Source organism: Moschus berezovskii, chromosome 27, assembly GCF_049115385.1.
Source record: "Moschus berezovskii isolate FMDL1 chromosome 27, NW_MosBer_1.0, whole genome shotgun sequence".
In the NCBI taxonomy this organism is placed as follows: domain Eukaryota; kingdom Metazoa; phylum Chordata; class Mammalia; order Artiodactyla; family Moschidae; genus Moschus; species Moschus berezovskii.
In genome coordinates, this window is record NC_142486.1 from 4,987,225 (window position 1) to 5,002,979 (window position 15,755).

Genomic DNA, 15,755 nt, shown 5'->3' on the forward strand with positions numbered 1-15,755 from the left:
AGCAATTGTTTTGGTCCACATCCTGTTACGTGCCCTTTGCTGGGCAGCTGTGGGGAGATGGAGACCCAGACCCGGGCCCTGCCGCAGGCTGCCCTCCGTGGGCTGCATCCTGGAGTCAGATGCTGCCAACTCGGCACCAGTGAGGGGGTCGGGAGTTCAGGTGTCGACGAGGATCAGTGGTGCAGGGCAGGCTGGCGCCCCCAGGGAAGGGCATCTGTGAAGCTGCAGATCTAAGGGAGGGAGTTGGGGGCCAAAGGGCCCCCCGATGATGGCACAGCTGCTGTGGAAGGCTTCCTTCGCAGTCTTCTGAGCGGCAGAAGGTTGTGAGGGTTCTTACTGGACGGTGTGGTCGGTCCGTGTGACTCATTGAGGCAGGTAGCATTTTCCTCTGTGTACATTTTTCTTATATCCGTGAAACGTGTAGAAATCTGTCATCCCTTGATTGTATGGAAAAGTGTAACTTTTTTTTTTAAGAATAGAGAATTGGGGAGTAGGTAATACTTTCTAATAATACTAAAAAACAAGTTAATCATTAATGATTTATTAGGAAAAAAAATAACTCAGTTACTTGGAAATTGAGAAACTCGGTTGTGAATCCCCTGTGTGGGAGGGCTCGGACCTCCCTGCCCTCTGTGTTCCAGCTTCTACACATGTTCCCTTTACACTGAAATAAATTTGGCACGCTTGTAATCTGTACATGATAAAAGAAAATAGATGTGACGTCATTGAGTCCATCCCCATAAAGCTTAATGCTATGTGTGTAGAGGGTACATGTGTTATGAGTGAGTGTGTGTGCATGTGTGGAGGTGTAAACTGCCAGCTGACCCTTGAGGGGGTACGGAGGCAGCAGAATATTGTGTGTATAGATAGCGTGTGCAAAAACGTAGATTTGCTGAGTGACCCTTGGGAGGTACAGAGGTAGCAGAGTGTTATGTGTATAGAGGGTGTGTGTGTGTGTGTGTGAGTGTGTAGACTTGTCGAGTGACCCTGGGATGTACAGTGGTACAGAATGATATGTGTATAGAGGGTATATGGATGTGAGTGTGAGTGCGTGTGTAAAGGTGTAGACTTGTCAAGTGACCCTTGGGAGGTTTCTGTATGGAGTGTATGTGTATGCGTGCATGTGTGAAGGCGTAGACTTGTGAGTGCCCCTGGGAGGTGTGTGTCTAGAGTGTGTGTGTATGTATAGGCGCAGATTCGTGAGTGCCCTGCGAGGTATGTGTATAGTGTGTGTGTGCGCGTGCATGTGTGAAGGCATAGGCTTGTGAGTGCCCCTGGGGGGGGTGTGCATCCGCGTGCGTGTGTGAAGATGCAGACTTGTGAGTGCCCCTGGGAGGTGTGTGTTAAGAGCCTGTGTGCATGTGCGAAGGCGCAGACTCGTGCGTGCCTCTGGGAGGTGTGTGTGCATGTGCGTGCGTGTGCGAAGGTACAGATTCATGAGTGCCCCTGGGAGGTGTGTCTAGATGTGTGTGCGTGTGCAAAGGCGCAGACTCGTGCCTGTCCTACACGGCAGGGGCAGCAGAGTCAGCAGCGCCCCTTTGTGCCCGCCCGCAGGTCTTGGAGCCCGAGAAGCAGGCAGACATGCTGGACTCGCTGCGCATCTACCTGCTGCAGTTCGCCACACTGCTGGTGGAGCACGCGCCCCACCACATCCACGACAACAACAAGAACCGCAACAGCAAGCTGCGCCGCCTCATGACCTTCGCGTGGCCCTGCCTGCTGTCCAAGGCCTGCGTGGACCCCGCCTGCAAGTACAGCGGGCACCTGCTGCTGGCCCACATCATCGCCAAGTTCGCCATCCACAAGAAGATCGTCCTGCAGGTACCGCCGGCCCCGCCCCCTGCAGGCCCCGCCCCCTCGGCAGGCCCCGCCCCGGCACACACAGCCTCCTCCCGGTTCGTCGTCCCCCCCCTACCCTGGTGCGTTTACAGAGGCGCCTTTCGCCATCTTGTGACGGTGGCTCCTCCCCCATGATTCGCTCTCACTCTTCCTCACACTCCTGCTCCGTCTGCGCCTTCCTCTCAGCCTTGCCTTTGAAACAGTACGGTGTCGGCTTCACCCCACTCCCGCTCCTCTGCTGTTATTGCAAATGTGTCCATCCAGGGCCCCAGCCCACTCGTTAGCTGCGGACAGACAGCGGGCACTCTGGGGTCCTCGTCTCCTGACCCTGTCCGGGTGGATCATCTCTAGCACATTCCCGGTGTAGCTCAGTGGGTTTGGGCCTTGATGTCAGGCAGCCTGGGTTTCTCCTGCTTGTGAGTTCCGTGACTCTGACCGAGCTCGTCCCTGTCTCCGTGTCAGAGTTCAGCGTGATCCTGCGCTTGAGCACCTAGCCTGTCTGTCCCACTGAGCTACTCGTCAGGGGTGGCTCTCATCCTGTCCTGTGAGTCACCCTTGATTGTCTCCTCTGACCACGCCCTCCTGGGAACTTCTGTGGGGCGTCTGTGACGCCCTGTCCTTCTCCCAGGCACCCAGGTCAGCAGGTCCTATTGTTTCCAGCCTGTCCACAATCTGTGTCCCTTGACTGACTCCGCGCTGGTCGTGCTGGAGGAGCTGGGGCTCCTTGCTTTGTGTGCGTGTGTGTGCCTCAGTCATGTCCAACTCTTTGCGACCCCGTGAACTGTAACCCTCTAGGCTCCTGCCCGTGGGGGTTTCCCAAGCAAGAATACTGGAGTGGGTTGCCATTCCCTTCTGCAGGGGGTTTTCCCGACTCAGGAGTCAAAGCCGGGTCTCCCACATTGCAGGCAGATTCTTTACCATCTGAGCCTAGTCCAGCACAGGCACACGCTAGGTGCTTAGGAAACATTAGAGCAAGGCATTTTCATGGATCAAAACTTAATGAAAGACAAAGTCACTTACTCCGTGCTGTCCTAATAAGAGAGCCTCAAGGAATTGTTTAAAGATTGTTTTTGCAGAAATAGCGCCTTGTTTCTGAGTGACTTGTTTCATCTCGCTTGTTAAAGCCTCCATCCTTACGTGAGGATTTCCGTCCTGTCTCAGGTGTTCCACAGTCTTCTCAAGGCGCACGCAATGGAAGCGCGCGCCATCGTCAGGCAGGCGATGGCCATTCTGACCCCGGCAGTGCCAGCCCGGATGGAGGATGGTCACCAGATGCTGACCCACTGGACGAGGAAGATCATTGTGGAGGAGGGCCACACAGTCCCGCAGCTGGTCCACATCCTGCATCTGATCGTGCAGCACTTCAAGGTGGGGGACGTGCCGTGGGTGGGGACGGAGGCCTCAGAGCGGATAGTGATACGTTGTCACTCATTTGCTTTGAAGTTTCCCTCGTCTTTCATTTTTCTACAATAATGAGGTTGTCCTCATCTTTCAGAGAAGGTGTTTTTCCTCTATAGATTAGTATGAGTGTGTGTGTGGCCTTACAGCATGGAAAGTGCTCTAGTTCAGTGGATATATCCTAGGTATACGCTTCTTTCTGTCCAAGACAACATTTTTCTTGTAAGTACACTTTGAACAAGGGTTTGCACTGTGTGGATCCACTCATGTGCAGATGGTTTTCAGTAAATACGTACTGTAATATTACATGATCTGCGGTTGGTTGAATCCGTGGAGGTGGAACCATAGATACAGAGGACTGACTAAACTCTATAGTTGCATTTTTGACTTCGTGGAGGGTGGTCACCCGACCCCTGTGTTGTTCAAGGATCACTTGTACTCAGTTATCTGTGAATACAGGCGAGTTGTTACTTTAAGGTGGGAAGTAGTGTCATTAATTCTTGAAGAGGTCACTGGCATCTCCTTTTCTATAACCAAATCACCTCCTCCTTGTATTTATTTATATGTAGATTGTTTTTTTTTAATGTTGATTGTTTATTGTAGATTTTTGGGTGGAGGAGAAAGGATTGAATGGAAAATTTGTTCTTTCACAATCAGCTCTTTAGAATTAGGAATTTTCCTCTTGGCATGGCTAACTTTTATGACATCAAGTCTGAAGTTTAATACAGGTGACTAGACTTGCCTACCTAACAAGAATTCAGTATTTCAGCATTTTTTAAAGATGGTCCTTAAAAGTTAAAGCATGCTTTTGTATTGGAACTCAGTGGATGAAGGGGGAGTGATAAACATACTTTTACCGAAGGTGCTGAGAGTTTATTTCGCTTAAGTTATGGTTCAGAATTCTTGGGCAGAGGGTTGGGCCACGTGTGCCCGTGTGCAGGTGGCCCTGGCCTGACCAGCCCGCGCCCACAGGTGTACTACCCAGTGCGGCACCACCTGGTCCAGCACATGGTGAGCGCCATGCAGCGGCTAGGCTTCACGCCCAGCGTCACCATCGAGCAGAGACGGCTGGCTGTGGACCTATCTGAGGTCGTCATCAAGTGGGAGCTGCAGCGGATCAAGGACCAGCAGGTAGGGCAGCAGCCCCTCCCGCCGGCCCCGGCTGCATTCCCTCCGCCTCTCCCCGGAGAGCAGTCGGCAAAGTCAAGCGTGGGTGCGTCTCTTTAAGCCCGATTCAGACATGGACCCGAACTCGAGTGGAGAAGGGGTCACCTCTGTCTCATCTACCATCAAGAGAGGCCTGTCGGTGGACTCCGCACAGGAGGTGAAGCGCTTCAGGACGGCCACGGGCGCCATCAGCGCGGTAAGAGTGCGGGCCCAGGCCGCTGGCGGTTCATTCATCCAGAAATTCGGAATGCGGCCGGGCGCCACACCATGCCCCACGAGGCCCGCACCCCCGCTTCCTGGACCTGGTTCCCTTTCAGGAGTGGCCCGGGCCCTGTCCTTTCTCTGTGACGGCTTTGCTTGTCCATCTGCCAGGGGTGCCCTGGTGCCCAGCACAGGGGCAGCCCTGGGGCAGGCTGAGGGCAGCAGCCAGGCCGCGCTCTTGAGCACACTCTCCTGCGTCTCCAGGTGTTTGGGCGGAGCCAGTCTCTGCCGGGCGCCGACTCCCTGCTCGCCAAGCCCATTGACAAGCAGCACACGGACACCGTGGTGAACTTCCTCATCCGCGTGGCCTGTCAGGTGTGGTATCCGCACGTCTCAGGTTAGGGTCCTTCTGAACGAAGGCTGCCCGGTAGACTCACTGAGTTCAACCGTCTGTGACTGTTCGGTCAGAAAAGAAACAGACAAACCAGGTCTGAGAGCTCATCTGTAGTAGTTTGTCCCTTTCTTACCAGATTTCGTTTGTTTAGTGACATGCTGATGTTCCTGAAATCTGCCTGTGTTTTATAATAGGGTTTTTTATAACTTTTTTTCATCAGTGATAAAATAGTGGCATATCTTACAGTTAACAGCGTGTTGGTGGTGTTCAGTGGCCCTGGGTTGGACCACCTGACTTGCAGGTGGCCTGTGTCATGAGGGTGTGGGCTGATCCAGCCCCACGAGTGGTGGACCCCGCTCAGTGGCTCAGATGCCCTGCAGCTTGCGTTGGTTTACCACTCACATTAGTAGCACATTTTCATGCTGTTGTTGGGAATCAGTTTTTGAAACTTTTCCTTTTTATACTTCAAAGAAACCCTTGTAAATGAGAGTTCCCTCACAAAGTAGTTTTATAGCTATTAAGAAGCAGTGTATACTATTTTGCAGTACTATCAAGGGATCTCTAACTGCTGGAAACACGCTACCCGACTATGAGCCCATCCGTCCCTGAGTGCCGCAGCGTGCTGGGCACAGCCTGGGAGGCCCCGATGCCGCCCCTTCAGTTGTACAAATGAGGGCAGGTCACCGCTGACCCGCTGTGAGGGGATGGGGTTCCGGCGGAGGCCGGAAGGGTGGACCGGGGCGGGCAAGCAGCCTGAGCCCTGTGTGCAAGGTAACTTGGGCCTGACCCGCGTGAACTTCCAGGTCAACGACAACACCAGCGCGGCGGGCTCTCCTGGAGAGGTGCTGTCCCGCAGGTGTGTGACCCTCCTGAAGACGGCCTTGCGCCCGGACATGTGGGCCAAGTCGGAGCTCAAGCTGCAGTGGTTTGACAAGCTGCTGATGAGCGTGGTAGGTGCGGGGGCCCTCGGGACAGGTGGGCCCCTAGCTGCCCGCCTCCGCCGGTCGGGGCTCCTCCCACTGCTCTTCTGGCCGCCGGCAGAGGAGGAGAGGGTGCCGTGCTTCCCCCTCCACCCCAGGTAGAGCTAGGAGTCTTGGAAGTGGAGTATGCCCTCGCCTTTCACGGACTCATTGCAAACTGACCCACCAGCTAGCCCAGAATAAACATGTTTAATTGACTTAGTCAACAGTCTTTAAAATGAAGTTGAGTTTTTAAATACAGATTGAATAATAAACAGAGCACTGAATAGTCAGGTATTAAGAGAGAGCCCCAAATGCCGATCTTTTGGTGGCTTTTTGGATGTTCTTGGTCCTGTAAAAACTGCGGTCCTGTGATTGGAAGTTGCAGAACCTGCTCTCTCACCTTATCCATCTCGTTACCAGGATGCACTTCAGTTTGTCTAGTAGGTCTCTGGTGAACCTGAAAGCTTTCAGTTAAAAGATTTTAAAACCTGCGGTAAATGTCTGTTCCTTTGTGCTGCAAAGATGAGTGTTGTTGCTCGAGTGTGTTGACCGGTCCCGCGGGTTACCTGTGTTATAGGAGCGCCAGAGCAGCAGGCCCACTGGGTCCGCAGTGCATGCTTTGATTCTATCCTTAGGCGTCACTGTGAGATACTTACAGGTTTCTTTCCTCTGTTTCTCTTGGAAGGGTCAGATTAGTTTCCTCTCAGAATTAGTCACTGTTGACTCAAGCTCCGCCCCTTCGCAGGTTTACATTTTCCCAGAGCAGTGGGTGTGCGCACAGACTTCTGCCTCTTCCCAGGGTCCACCTCAGAGTAGCGCACACACAGGGCACGAGTGTGTGTGTGTGTCTGTGTGTGTGTGAGAGCCACAGACACAAGTGTCCTGATGCTGAGTCCCTTCAGTCGTGTCCGACTCTGTGTGACCCCACAGTCGGCAGCCCACCAGGCTCCCCCGTCCCTGGGATCCTGCAGGCAAGAACACTGGAGTGGGTTACCATTTCCTTCTCCAGTGCGTGAAAGCAAAAAGTGAAAGTGAAGTCACTCAGTCGTGTCTGACTGAGCGACCCCATGGACTGCAGCCTACCAGGCTCCTCTGTCCATGGGATTTTCCAGGCAAGAGTACTTCAGTGGGGTGCCATTGCCTTCTCCAAGCCAAACTTAAATCCTTACTGTGGACCTTGGTGCTCTGTTTTCTATTTTATTTGTTTTTTGTTTTTTTTTTTTTAGCGCTGACCATTTGTTAAGTTGATTTTACGATACACAGTTTCAAGGATATTTCCTTTTGGAAGGATATATAGTTGAACTAAAAACATGAGAGGAGAAAAGCAAAATTCATTACAACAGTCGCCTTTTTAAGCCAAATAGTAAAGTTTTTCGTGAACTTTTTAAAGGAAGTTTGACTAAATACTTAAGGCGAATTTATTGAAAGGAAGATTGTGAAATCCTACTGTAGTCGCAGAATATGGCGGCCATTTATATGCCTGAGGCGCTCACCCCTCGGTGGTTCTGGGTTGTTTGGTTTCCCCTCCTGAGTGCTCAGCGGCACGGGGCTGGGGTCTCGCTTGCCCCCTCGCGGCACCGGCGTTCACGTGCTGTCTCACCCACGCCTGGCCCGTGTCCCCTGTTGCAGGAGCAGCCGAACCAGGTGAACTACGGGAACATCTGCACTGGCCTGGAAGTGCTGAGCTTCCTGCTCACCGTCCTGCAGCCACCAGCCATCCTGAGCAGCTTCAAGCCCCTGCAGCGTGGCGTGGCCGCCTGCATGACATGCGGGAACACCAAGGTGCTGCGGGCCGTGCACAGCCTGCTGTCCCGCCTCATGAGCCTCTTCCCCACTGAGCCCAGTACGTGGCCAGTACACCCCTCTCTCTCTTTTGGGTGGGCCCAGAGCTTGTTAGCCGAGAGTGCTCCTCCCCCCTCCGCTTGCCGTGTGAGCCATTTTATCATCCAAGCTTTTACCATGAAACTTTAAAAAAAAAGGTTGACATAACTTCACAGTCAAAGTCTTTGCATTACATTTTTTGGTCCGCTTGGGAAATACAGTTTTTCTTCATCAGCTAAACATTACCGTTTCTGTAAGGTTAAAAGAAAGTTTGGTTAAAGCATTTGGTCAAGTGTTAAACAGCTGGCAAGGTAGAATTTTGGCATGTTTTCCGTGTGTTCAGGGGGCTGAGTCAAGGCTTGGGGACATGAAAGGTGGTCACTGAGCTCCATTAACTGGGGGCCACGCGTCCTGGGGTGAGGGTCACTGTGGGCCCCAGATGACGAAGCTCAGAGCTGGCCTGGGGAGAGTCAGCGTCTCTCAGAACCGGGCCGAGCCCTCCAGCCGGCCCCCAGCCCCACAGTCCCACTCCTGTTTTAGGCACTTCCAGCGTGGCCTCCAAGTACGAAGAGCTGGAGTGCCTATACGCGGCTGTGGGCAAGGTCATCTACGAGGGCCTCACCAACTACGAGAAGGCCGCCAGCGCCAACCCCTCCCAGCTGTTCGGTGAGTGTGCGTCCCGCCGGCACACGTGTCTCTGCTCGCTTGGATGGGCTTCCCTTCTGAGAAGGGCACAGCGTGTCGGGAGGAGCTCTGAGCCGATGTGTTGTTGAGAGTGTCTGCGTGTGGCCAGGCACACACAAGGCCATGGTCCCCTGGGGTCTTGGAGATGAAAGACCCCCGCCCAGCCACAGAGCTGCTTCCTGCCTCAGGCCCACGCGCTCCTCCCCACCCCCGAGGTTGTGTAAAGGTCCGTGGTGTAAGTTTTTATGGGACATTGACAGCTGATTCTTGCACACATGGGGCCTGGGGCGCCAACCCCACATAGGGGAAAGTCTTCTTGTGAGTGTAGTCGGCCTCAGCGTCTGTACGGGGTCTTGCTGCGTCCACCGTCTCTGGTCCACACATAGAGCAGACTGAGGATCGTGTAGGGCTGTCGTGTATACTGCTGGAAAAAAGCCACACACAAGTGGACTCAGGCAGTTCAGACTTGTGTCAGGCTCAACCACAATGTTGACATTTCAGATCAATCTGTACTTTTGTCAGAAACGGCCCGTTTTTGTCTAACGCATTATTTAAATGTTTCTAGGAGTAATTGACATTTTTGTGACTTACTCAGTTTTTAGAGACTCAGAAACCCCCTGGCTCTCTCCCCGCTCAGGGACCCTGATGATCCTCAAGTCCGCCTGCAGTAACAACCCGAGCTACATCGACAGGCTGATCTCAGTCTTCATGCGCTCCCTGCAGAAGATGGTGCGCGAGCATCTGAGCCCGCAGGCTGCCTCGGGCAGCACGGAGGCCGCCTCAGGTGACGCGCTGGGCCGGCTCCGCCTCAGGGCCACGGCGCCTGAGCAGGGCCGCCACGATTGGCAGCTCCACTGCCCACTGCTTTCATATTCATCGTCATTTGCTCTTAACAGAGCGATTCTGAGCATTTCACTGACTACCAGAGTCAAAAGCTCTTTTAAAGCAAACTGCTTAAGTTTATGATTGTAAGAATGAAGAGATTTTGAGGAACCTTTGCCACTAGATGAGAGTTATCTAACAGTTTTGCTGTAAGCAGAGATGGCTTAATCAGAGCCACTGTTTCTGAAGAATGAAGTCTCAGGGTCCAGACCCAAGCTGTGAGCTCCAGGACTCGGGTGACATGCTGTGGGGAGAGGAGCTGTGGGAGTCGCACCTCTCGGCCCGCCGGGGCCTTGCGTGTGACTCCAGGGCTTGGCCAAACCCCTGGTCCCGTCAGCTCTGTCGTCCCCTGCCCTGTGAGGAGGCTCTTGTTGGGCCGCCCTACACGGAGGTGCGGTCAGAGCCAGGAGGCACCTCCCACACTGGAGCTCTCGTTTCGGGGAGAAAGCGTTCTGGGGAGAGCGTGGGCAGGATCCAGCCGCTCGGGTGGTGGGGATAGCCAGCGTCTTTCCTGTGCGCAGGGACCAGTGAGCTGGTGATGCTGAGCCTGGAGCTGGTGAAGACGCGCCTGGCCGTGATGAGCATGGAGATGAGGAAGAACTTCATTCAGGCCATCCTGACCTCCCTCATTGAGAAATCCCCCGATGCCAAAATCCTCCGGTCTGTGGTGAAAATTGTGGAAGAATGGGTTAAAAACAACTCCCCGATGGCAGCCAATCAGGTGAGCTGGGCAGGGCCTGTGCTCCGGCCTGTGGGCCTCCCGGCCGTTGCTCCCTAAGCTCTTCTGCGAGTTTCAAGCAGAATATTTTTCCTCTCCAGTAGTTGCACTTAATGGGATTCTTTTCTTAGGTTGGATTTTTCTCACTGTGCTTCACAAATTTTGAACAGAAACTTGAAATAACTGGTCATGTCATGTGGTTTTACTTCTGTTAAAATGTTAAATGAGCCGAAAATAACAACCATTGAGGGACTGTTACTTGGTAACTAAGATGCTTGCAAACTTCCAGTTTGTTTTCCAGTTTAGTTGCTTTCTCTCCAAATGAGTCGGAGCCCCCCAGGAAAATTATGCTGGCACTTGTCTTGATCTTAAACATCCAAAGAGCCATTTAGAAACAAACTTATTTTACCTGACAAGACTGCAGGAGCTTAAAAATCAATTGAGCAGATGGCTAAAATACTTTGAACATGTCCTTTCTCAAATATCTGACTCTTAAATTTGTGCAGACACCTACACTCCGGGAGAAGTCCATTTTGCTTGTGAAAATGATGACCTACATAGAAAAACGTTTTCCAGAAGATCTTGAACTAAACGCCCAGTTTTTAGACCTTGTGAACTATGTCTACAGGTAATCCCCGCAGCCGAGCACGTGTCGCTGTGTTGTCCCTGCTGTGCTCTCTGACCCACTGGTGGGGTGACTGTTTAATCTTCTAGTATATAATGTTTTAAACGTTCGTTTCCATTGTAAGACACACAGTGTATGTTGGCGTCATTAATGAGCCTTTTGTTCAAATGTTCCAGGGATGAGACGCTGTCGGGCAGTGAGCTGACCGCAAAGCTTGAGCCAGCCTTTCTCTCGGGGCTGCGCTGCGCCCAGCCGCTCATCAGAGCCAAGTTTTTCGAGGTTTTCGACAACTCGATGAAGCGTCGTGTCTATGAGCGCCTGCTCTACGTGACCTGCTCCCAGAACTGGGAGGCCATGGGGAACCACTTCTGGATCAAGCAGTGCATTGAGGTGAGTCAGGTGTCCACACCCACGCAGAGAGGCAGACATCTCCACCGCAGAGCCACTGTCACCTCTAGTAGGAAGGAACTGACCAACAGCCAGGAGGTAGAGCGGCCAGGCCAAGCTGGCCTGACGGCACGAGGCTCTGACCACTTAGCTCGCGGGGCCAGGGAGCTGGAGGGGAGGGCCCCCGCGAACAGTCAGGCTGTTTGAGTGGATGGCGAGTCAGATGGCCTGTCTCTAACTAGCTCGTGGTCAGGAGTCTGTATTCCTCATTGTTTGGCTTTATTACCAGTGTACCACACCAGGCAACCTAGGTTTCCCGTAGAGGACGGGAAGTTACGCATGCCGTGCACACACACAGGCTATTGACCACGTCTGCAGGGAGTCACCACTATCCGACATGCCAGGTTGTGAGATTCCCCTTGAGGGAAAGGAGGCACTCGTGGCCGGGCTTTAGGGAGAGCACGTGGGCACATTCCCACCAGGTTGAGCATCCGTTCTCAGTGCTGTGAGCAGCAGCAGGTGGGACTCTGCTGACGGCGGCACAGTGGGCAGAGCTCCCCAGCTCATTCTTCATTCAGGAGACGATCGGTTGTATCAGGTGCCAGGCTCTGGGTCAGGTAGTCAGAGAGACCTTGGAGGAGGGGCTGGCCGTGCCTGCTCTGGCCTGTCTCTGGGTGGCGCCAGTGCGTGGCCCCATGATTCTCGCCCTCCTCTCTCGCTCCTGGAGGCAGGAGTGTCCTGCTGGTGTTCACCCACCCCGTGCTGCCCAGCACAGGCTGCCTGTTCCTGCACAGCCGTTCTCACCGCGAAGCAGATTGCGCCGCTGCTTGTCTTCATCCCCAGCACATGGTCTAGCCTCCGGGGCCCAGTCTAGCTGGCCCCTCTGTCCAGCCTGCTTAGACATGGAGTCGGGGGCAGCTGAGTGGGGACAGTGGAAGGGTGCAGGCTCCTGTCTAGGTGGGGGCAGCGGAATAGAGCAAGCCAGGGACTGGGGGGTCAGCCGCACACGTGTGCCAGTTGAGGTGACTCAGATCACTGGGGTCCCAACGCCTGAGTGCCAGGTGCAAGTCCCAGGCCCCTCCTCCCTGCACGCCCCCAGCTCCTCCTGGCCGTGTGTGAGAAGAGCACGCCCATTGGGACCAGCTGCCAGGGCGCCATGCTGCCCTCCATCACCAACGTCATCAACCTGGCCGACAGCCACGACCGTGCCGCCTTCGCCATGGTGACGCACGTCAAGCAGGAGCCCCGGGAGCGCGAGAACAGCGAGTCCAAGGAGGAGGTAACGCCCCGCACCCGCGCCGCCTCCGCAGCCAGCCTCCCGGCTTGGTGGGAGGATGCTGTATCAGCTGTGGGGGTTTTAGGGCGAGAGGAGCAGATCAGGACCTGGCTCTGCTGAAAGGTCTGAGTGTGGTGCCTGTTCAGTTACTTACTGTTTGCTGTTTTGTGTCAAGGTATAATTGATGTACATGCTGTTAGTCTTGGGTACAGCGTGAGGGTTCAGTTTTTGTGTGTGTTGTGAAATGACCACAGTAAGTCTAAAGTCTAATTAACGTCCCTCACCACACATAGTTACAGGGTTTGTTTTCTTGTGATGAGGGCTTCTAAGATTTACTGTTAGCCACTTTCAGATGCACAGCGCAGCGTTATTAACTGTGGTCCCCATGCTGTACGTGACAGCCCCGCGATGAGCTTATCACCAGAAGTTTGTGCCTTTTGCGAGTCTTTGCCCATTTTACCTCCCACCCCCGGCCTTTGGCAGCCACCCGTCTGTTCTCTGTGTTGATGACCTTCTGTGTGTCTCTGTCTTTCTCTGTCTGACGTATTTCGCTGCGCACAGTGCCCTCAGGGTCTGTCCATGTCGCAGAGGGCAAGATTTCAGGGTGGAACTGATGAGCATCTGGGGTTGCCATTCAGTTTGGAGAGCAGTCACTTACCATGGGTTGGTGCTGCTGAGACAGGGCCTTTTGCCCTCTGCTGATGGTCCTCCCCAAGTCAGGAGTTGCCCGCGTTGTATGCTAAAGCACTGCTCTGGGGGAGTGACGCTGTCTTGAAGGAGCCGTGTCTCTAGCTGATTCCTCAGGCCGCCTACTCTGACCCTCCTGGGTCTCCACCCAGTCTGGCTGGGGCAGCCCTGGAGCCCATAACTAACCATCAGGGCTGAGCCTTGGTCCCAATGGTTGTCATGACTCCGTGTGGGAGTGGGGACGCTCCTCACAGCATGGATCTGTGAGTGTGTCCTTTAGGCTGTCGGCCCATGGAGGCTCAAGCTGGCTGGGGTGTTGGGTGTCAGAAGACAGCCTGTTGGTACTGGCGGAGGAAGGCACTCTCTCTGCTCTGAAAGGGGTGGTTTGTACCCCTTCTTGTGTGACATCTCTGCTTATTTCATTAACAGATAAGAATGTAAGACTTTCTTCCCTTTGCACTTACTAAGCAAGAGGTCATTTGGTGATGGGACCTTCTGTCCTTTCTGTAGTCCTCTGGAATGAGTGGCAGCTTTGAGATGACTCAAAGGCAGCTTTGGGCTTCGGGGCTCAGTTGGTAAAGAATTTGCCTGCAATGTGGGAGACCTGGGTCCGATCTCTGGGTTGGGAAGATCCCCTTGGAGAAGGAAACGGCTACCCACTCAAGTATTCTGGCCTGAAGAATTCCATGGACTGTGTAGTTAGTCCTTAGGGTCGCAAAGAGTCAGACATGACTTTGCTTTTACTTTCACTGTTTTGATGTGACTCGTCTGCATTCTCAATGGCACACACCAAAGGTTCCATAACCTGACTTCAAGCCCAGTGTGGCGGTGGGATGTTGACTTCCCAGAAGCTTCAGACAGAAATAGGGTTCCTTCCTCTTTGGGGCCGAGTTGTGTAAAACCCTATGCCCACACGGTGCTGTGCATTGGCCCCGATGATAGTCCTGATCCAAGTAAACACGTCTGTGCTGCGTTCTCAGGAATGACAGGCGATGATTCCTAGGTCTTTATCCTGCTTAAAGTTGTGCTTTCTTTTTTATTTTCCTTTCTGTAATCCAAATATGACAGCAGAATGCTCACATTTTTATAGCATCATGTAAGAAAGCGCTAGATCTGGTCTAGTTGTATTTGCTTGTCTTTTATTTTAGAACTCAGGATTACTTAAATAGTCATAGACTTCCAGGAAACTGAAGTCTCACTTGGCAAAAATTTAACAAGAAGCTTACGAGAGTTGTATGTGTTGATTTTCTTTAACTATTTGATCTTTTGGTTTTGCATGTTTGTTTTTTGTATTTTTTAGGATGTAGAGATAGATATTGAACTGGCTCCTGGAGATCAGACCAGCACACCCAAAACCAAAGAGCTGTCTGAGAAGGACATTGGAAACCAGCTGCACATGTTAACCAACAGACATGACAAATTTCTTGATACGCTCCGGGAAGTGAAGGTCTGTGCAAGTTTGGGGGGATGATGGTGGCTCTTCCCTGCCCCCCAGTGTTTTGAACAGTTCATGAACCCGCAGATTGCCCCATTCATGGAGTGTGAGGCGAGCGTTTCTGGGGGCAGGTCTGTGGCCATTGAGAGCTTTGCTGACGTGGAGCCAGGAGCCACCTGCCCAGTGGGCAGGGAGCAGCCGGGCTGGTTTCATCGCGGCCTCCACGCAGCGCAGCCTGAGGAGCAGACAGGAGCAGTCTTCACTTCAGTGTTTCCTCCCCCATTCTGTGGAACGTTTGTATCTTGGGCTTGTGCGTTTTTGACAGAGATGGGGTATGGGGTCAGCTCCCATCTTGGTCTGCTCTTGGGTGAAAGGGACAACATTATCTTAACACATGTGTCTCTGTCTCAGCCGCAGGGCCCACCGTGGGCTGGCAGGCATGTGCCCAAGCCCCTCTGCACCGGCTGTTTGTTGCTGTGTGGGGAGGTGGGCTTCAAGCTGCCAGAAACCTGACTTGTGAGAAATTAACACCTTAGAGACGGCGGAGCTGTGGGCAGAGGCAGCCACATTTGTGGATTTGATGTGCCCGTTGGGTCCCCGGTTTCCAGCTCTGGCCCCGGTTGTGGGGTGTTCTGGGCCAGTCCTGTGCATTCCAGTTGCTTCTCCATCTGCCCACTGTTAATTGCAGAGACTCCGACCTTTCTTGGTTCCTGGTTTCTTCAGGATTACACCTGTTGGCAAATAACATATCCTATGCGTATAGTTTTCCTGGTTCCCCTTGGTATCTTCAGCAGCCTCTGCTTTGATGGCAACTGTGTATCTCTTGTTTCCACTTTCTGGGCCAGTGTGGTGTTCGTACTTTTCAGATATGGTGAAGTCAGTAATGTTAGGTGCCCTGCGGAGTTAGACATGTAGCGTGTCGCTGAGCCCCTTTCCCGTGTCTGTGCTAGTTGCTCAGCACAGCAGGAGGGTTCTGTGGTGCCCAGAGCTCGTGCTTCACTTCAGCACGACATCTGTTCAGGTTCTGAATGTCAGGCAGTAGAGCAGCGTCGGGTAGCGAGGGGGGTCCTGCTTCCTGAGCAGGGAGCTCGGGCATCACCCGCATGGCGGGGGCCTGGTGCCAGACGGCCTCTCCCCCTGCAGACGGGAGCCCTGCTGGGTGCCTTCGTCCAGCTCTGCCACATCTCTACCACGCTGGCTGAGAAGACGTGGGTCCAGCTCTTCCCCAGGCTGTGGAAAATCCTGTCTGACAGACAGCAGCATGTGAGTCTGTGTTTTT

At 53.4% G+C, this 15,755-nt stretch overlaps 1 protein-coding gene across 8 annotated transcripts in view; it reads left to right on the top strand.

Annotated features, from left to right (window-relative positions):
- TRRAP (transformation/transcription domain associated protein) overlaps positions 1-15,755 on the top strand; it is a 90,759-nt gene that overhangs the window by 47,901 nt on the left and 27,103 nt on the right. For all 8 annotated transcript variants that reach the window (XM_055410292.2, XM_055410296.2, XM_055410297.2 and 5 more), the window contains 15 exons: positions 1,555-1,821; positions 3,001-3,207; positions 4,210-4,368; positions 4,466-4,600; positions 4,870-4,980; positions 5,803-5,949; positions 7,591-7,804; positions 8,323-8,448; positions 9,104-9,250; positions 9,870-10,069; positions 10,573-10,694; positions 10,868-11,081; positions 12,178-12,357; positions 14,342-14,488; positions 15,620-15,739. In XM_055410292.2, coding sequence (XP_055266267.1) covers positions 1,555-1,821; positions 3,001-3,207; positions 4,210-4,368; positions 4,466-4,600; positions 4,870-4,980; positions 5,803-5,949; positions 7,591-7,804; positions 8,323-8,448; positions 9,104-9,250; positions 9,870-10,069; positions 10,573-10,694; positions 10,868-11,081; positions 12,178-12,357; positions 14,342-14,488; positions 15,620-15,739 — 2,496 coding nt within the window. The remainder of the gene's footprint in view (positions 1-1,554; positions 1,822-3,000; positions 3,208-4,209; positions 4,369-4,465; positions 4,601-4,869; positions 4,981-5,802; positions 5,950-7,590; positions 7,805-8,322; positions 8,449-9,103; positions 9,251-9,869; positions 10,070-10,572; positions 10,695-10,867; positions 11,082-12,177; positions 12,358-14,341; positions 14,489-15,619; positions 15,740-15,755) is intronic.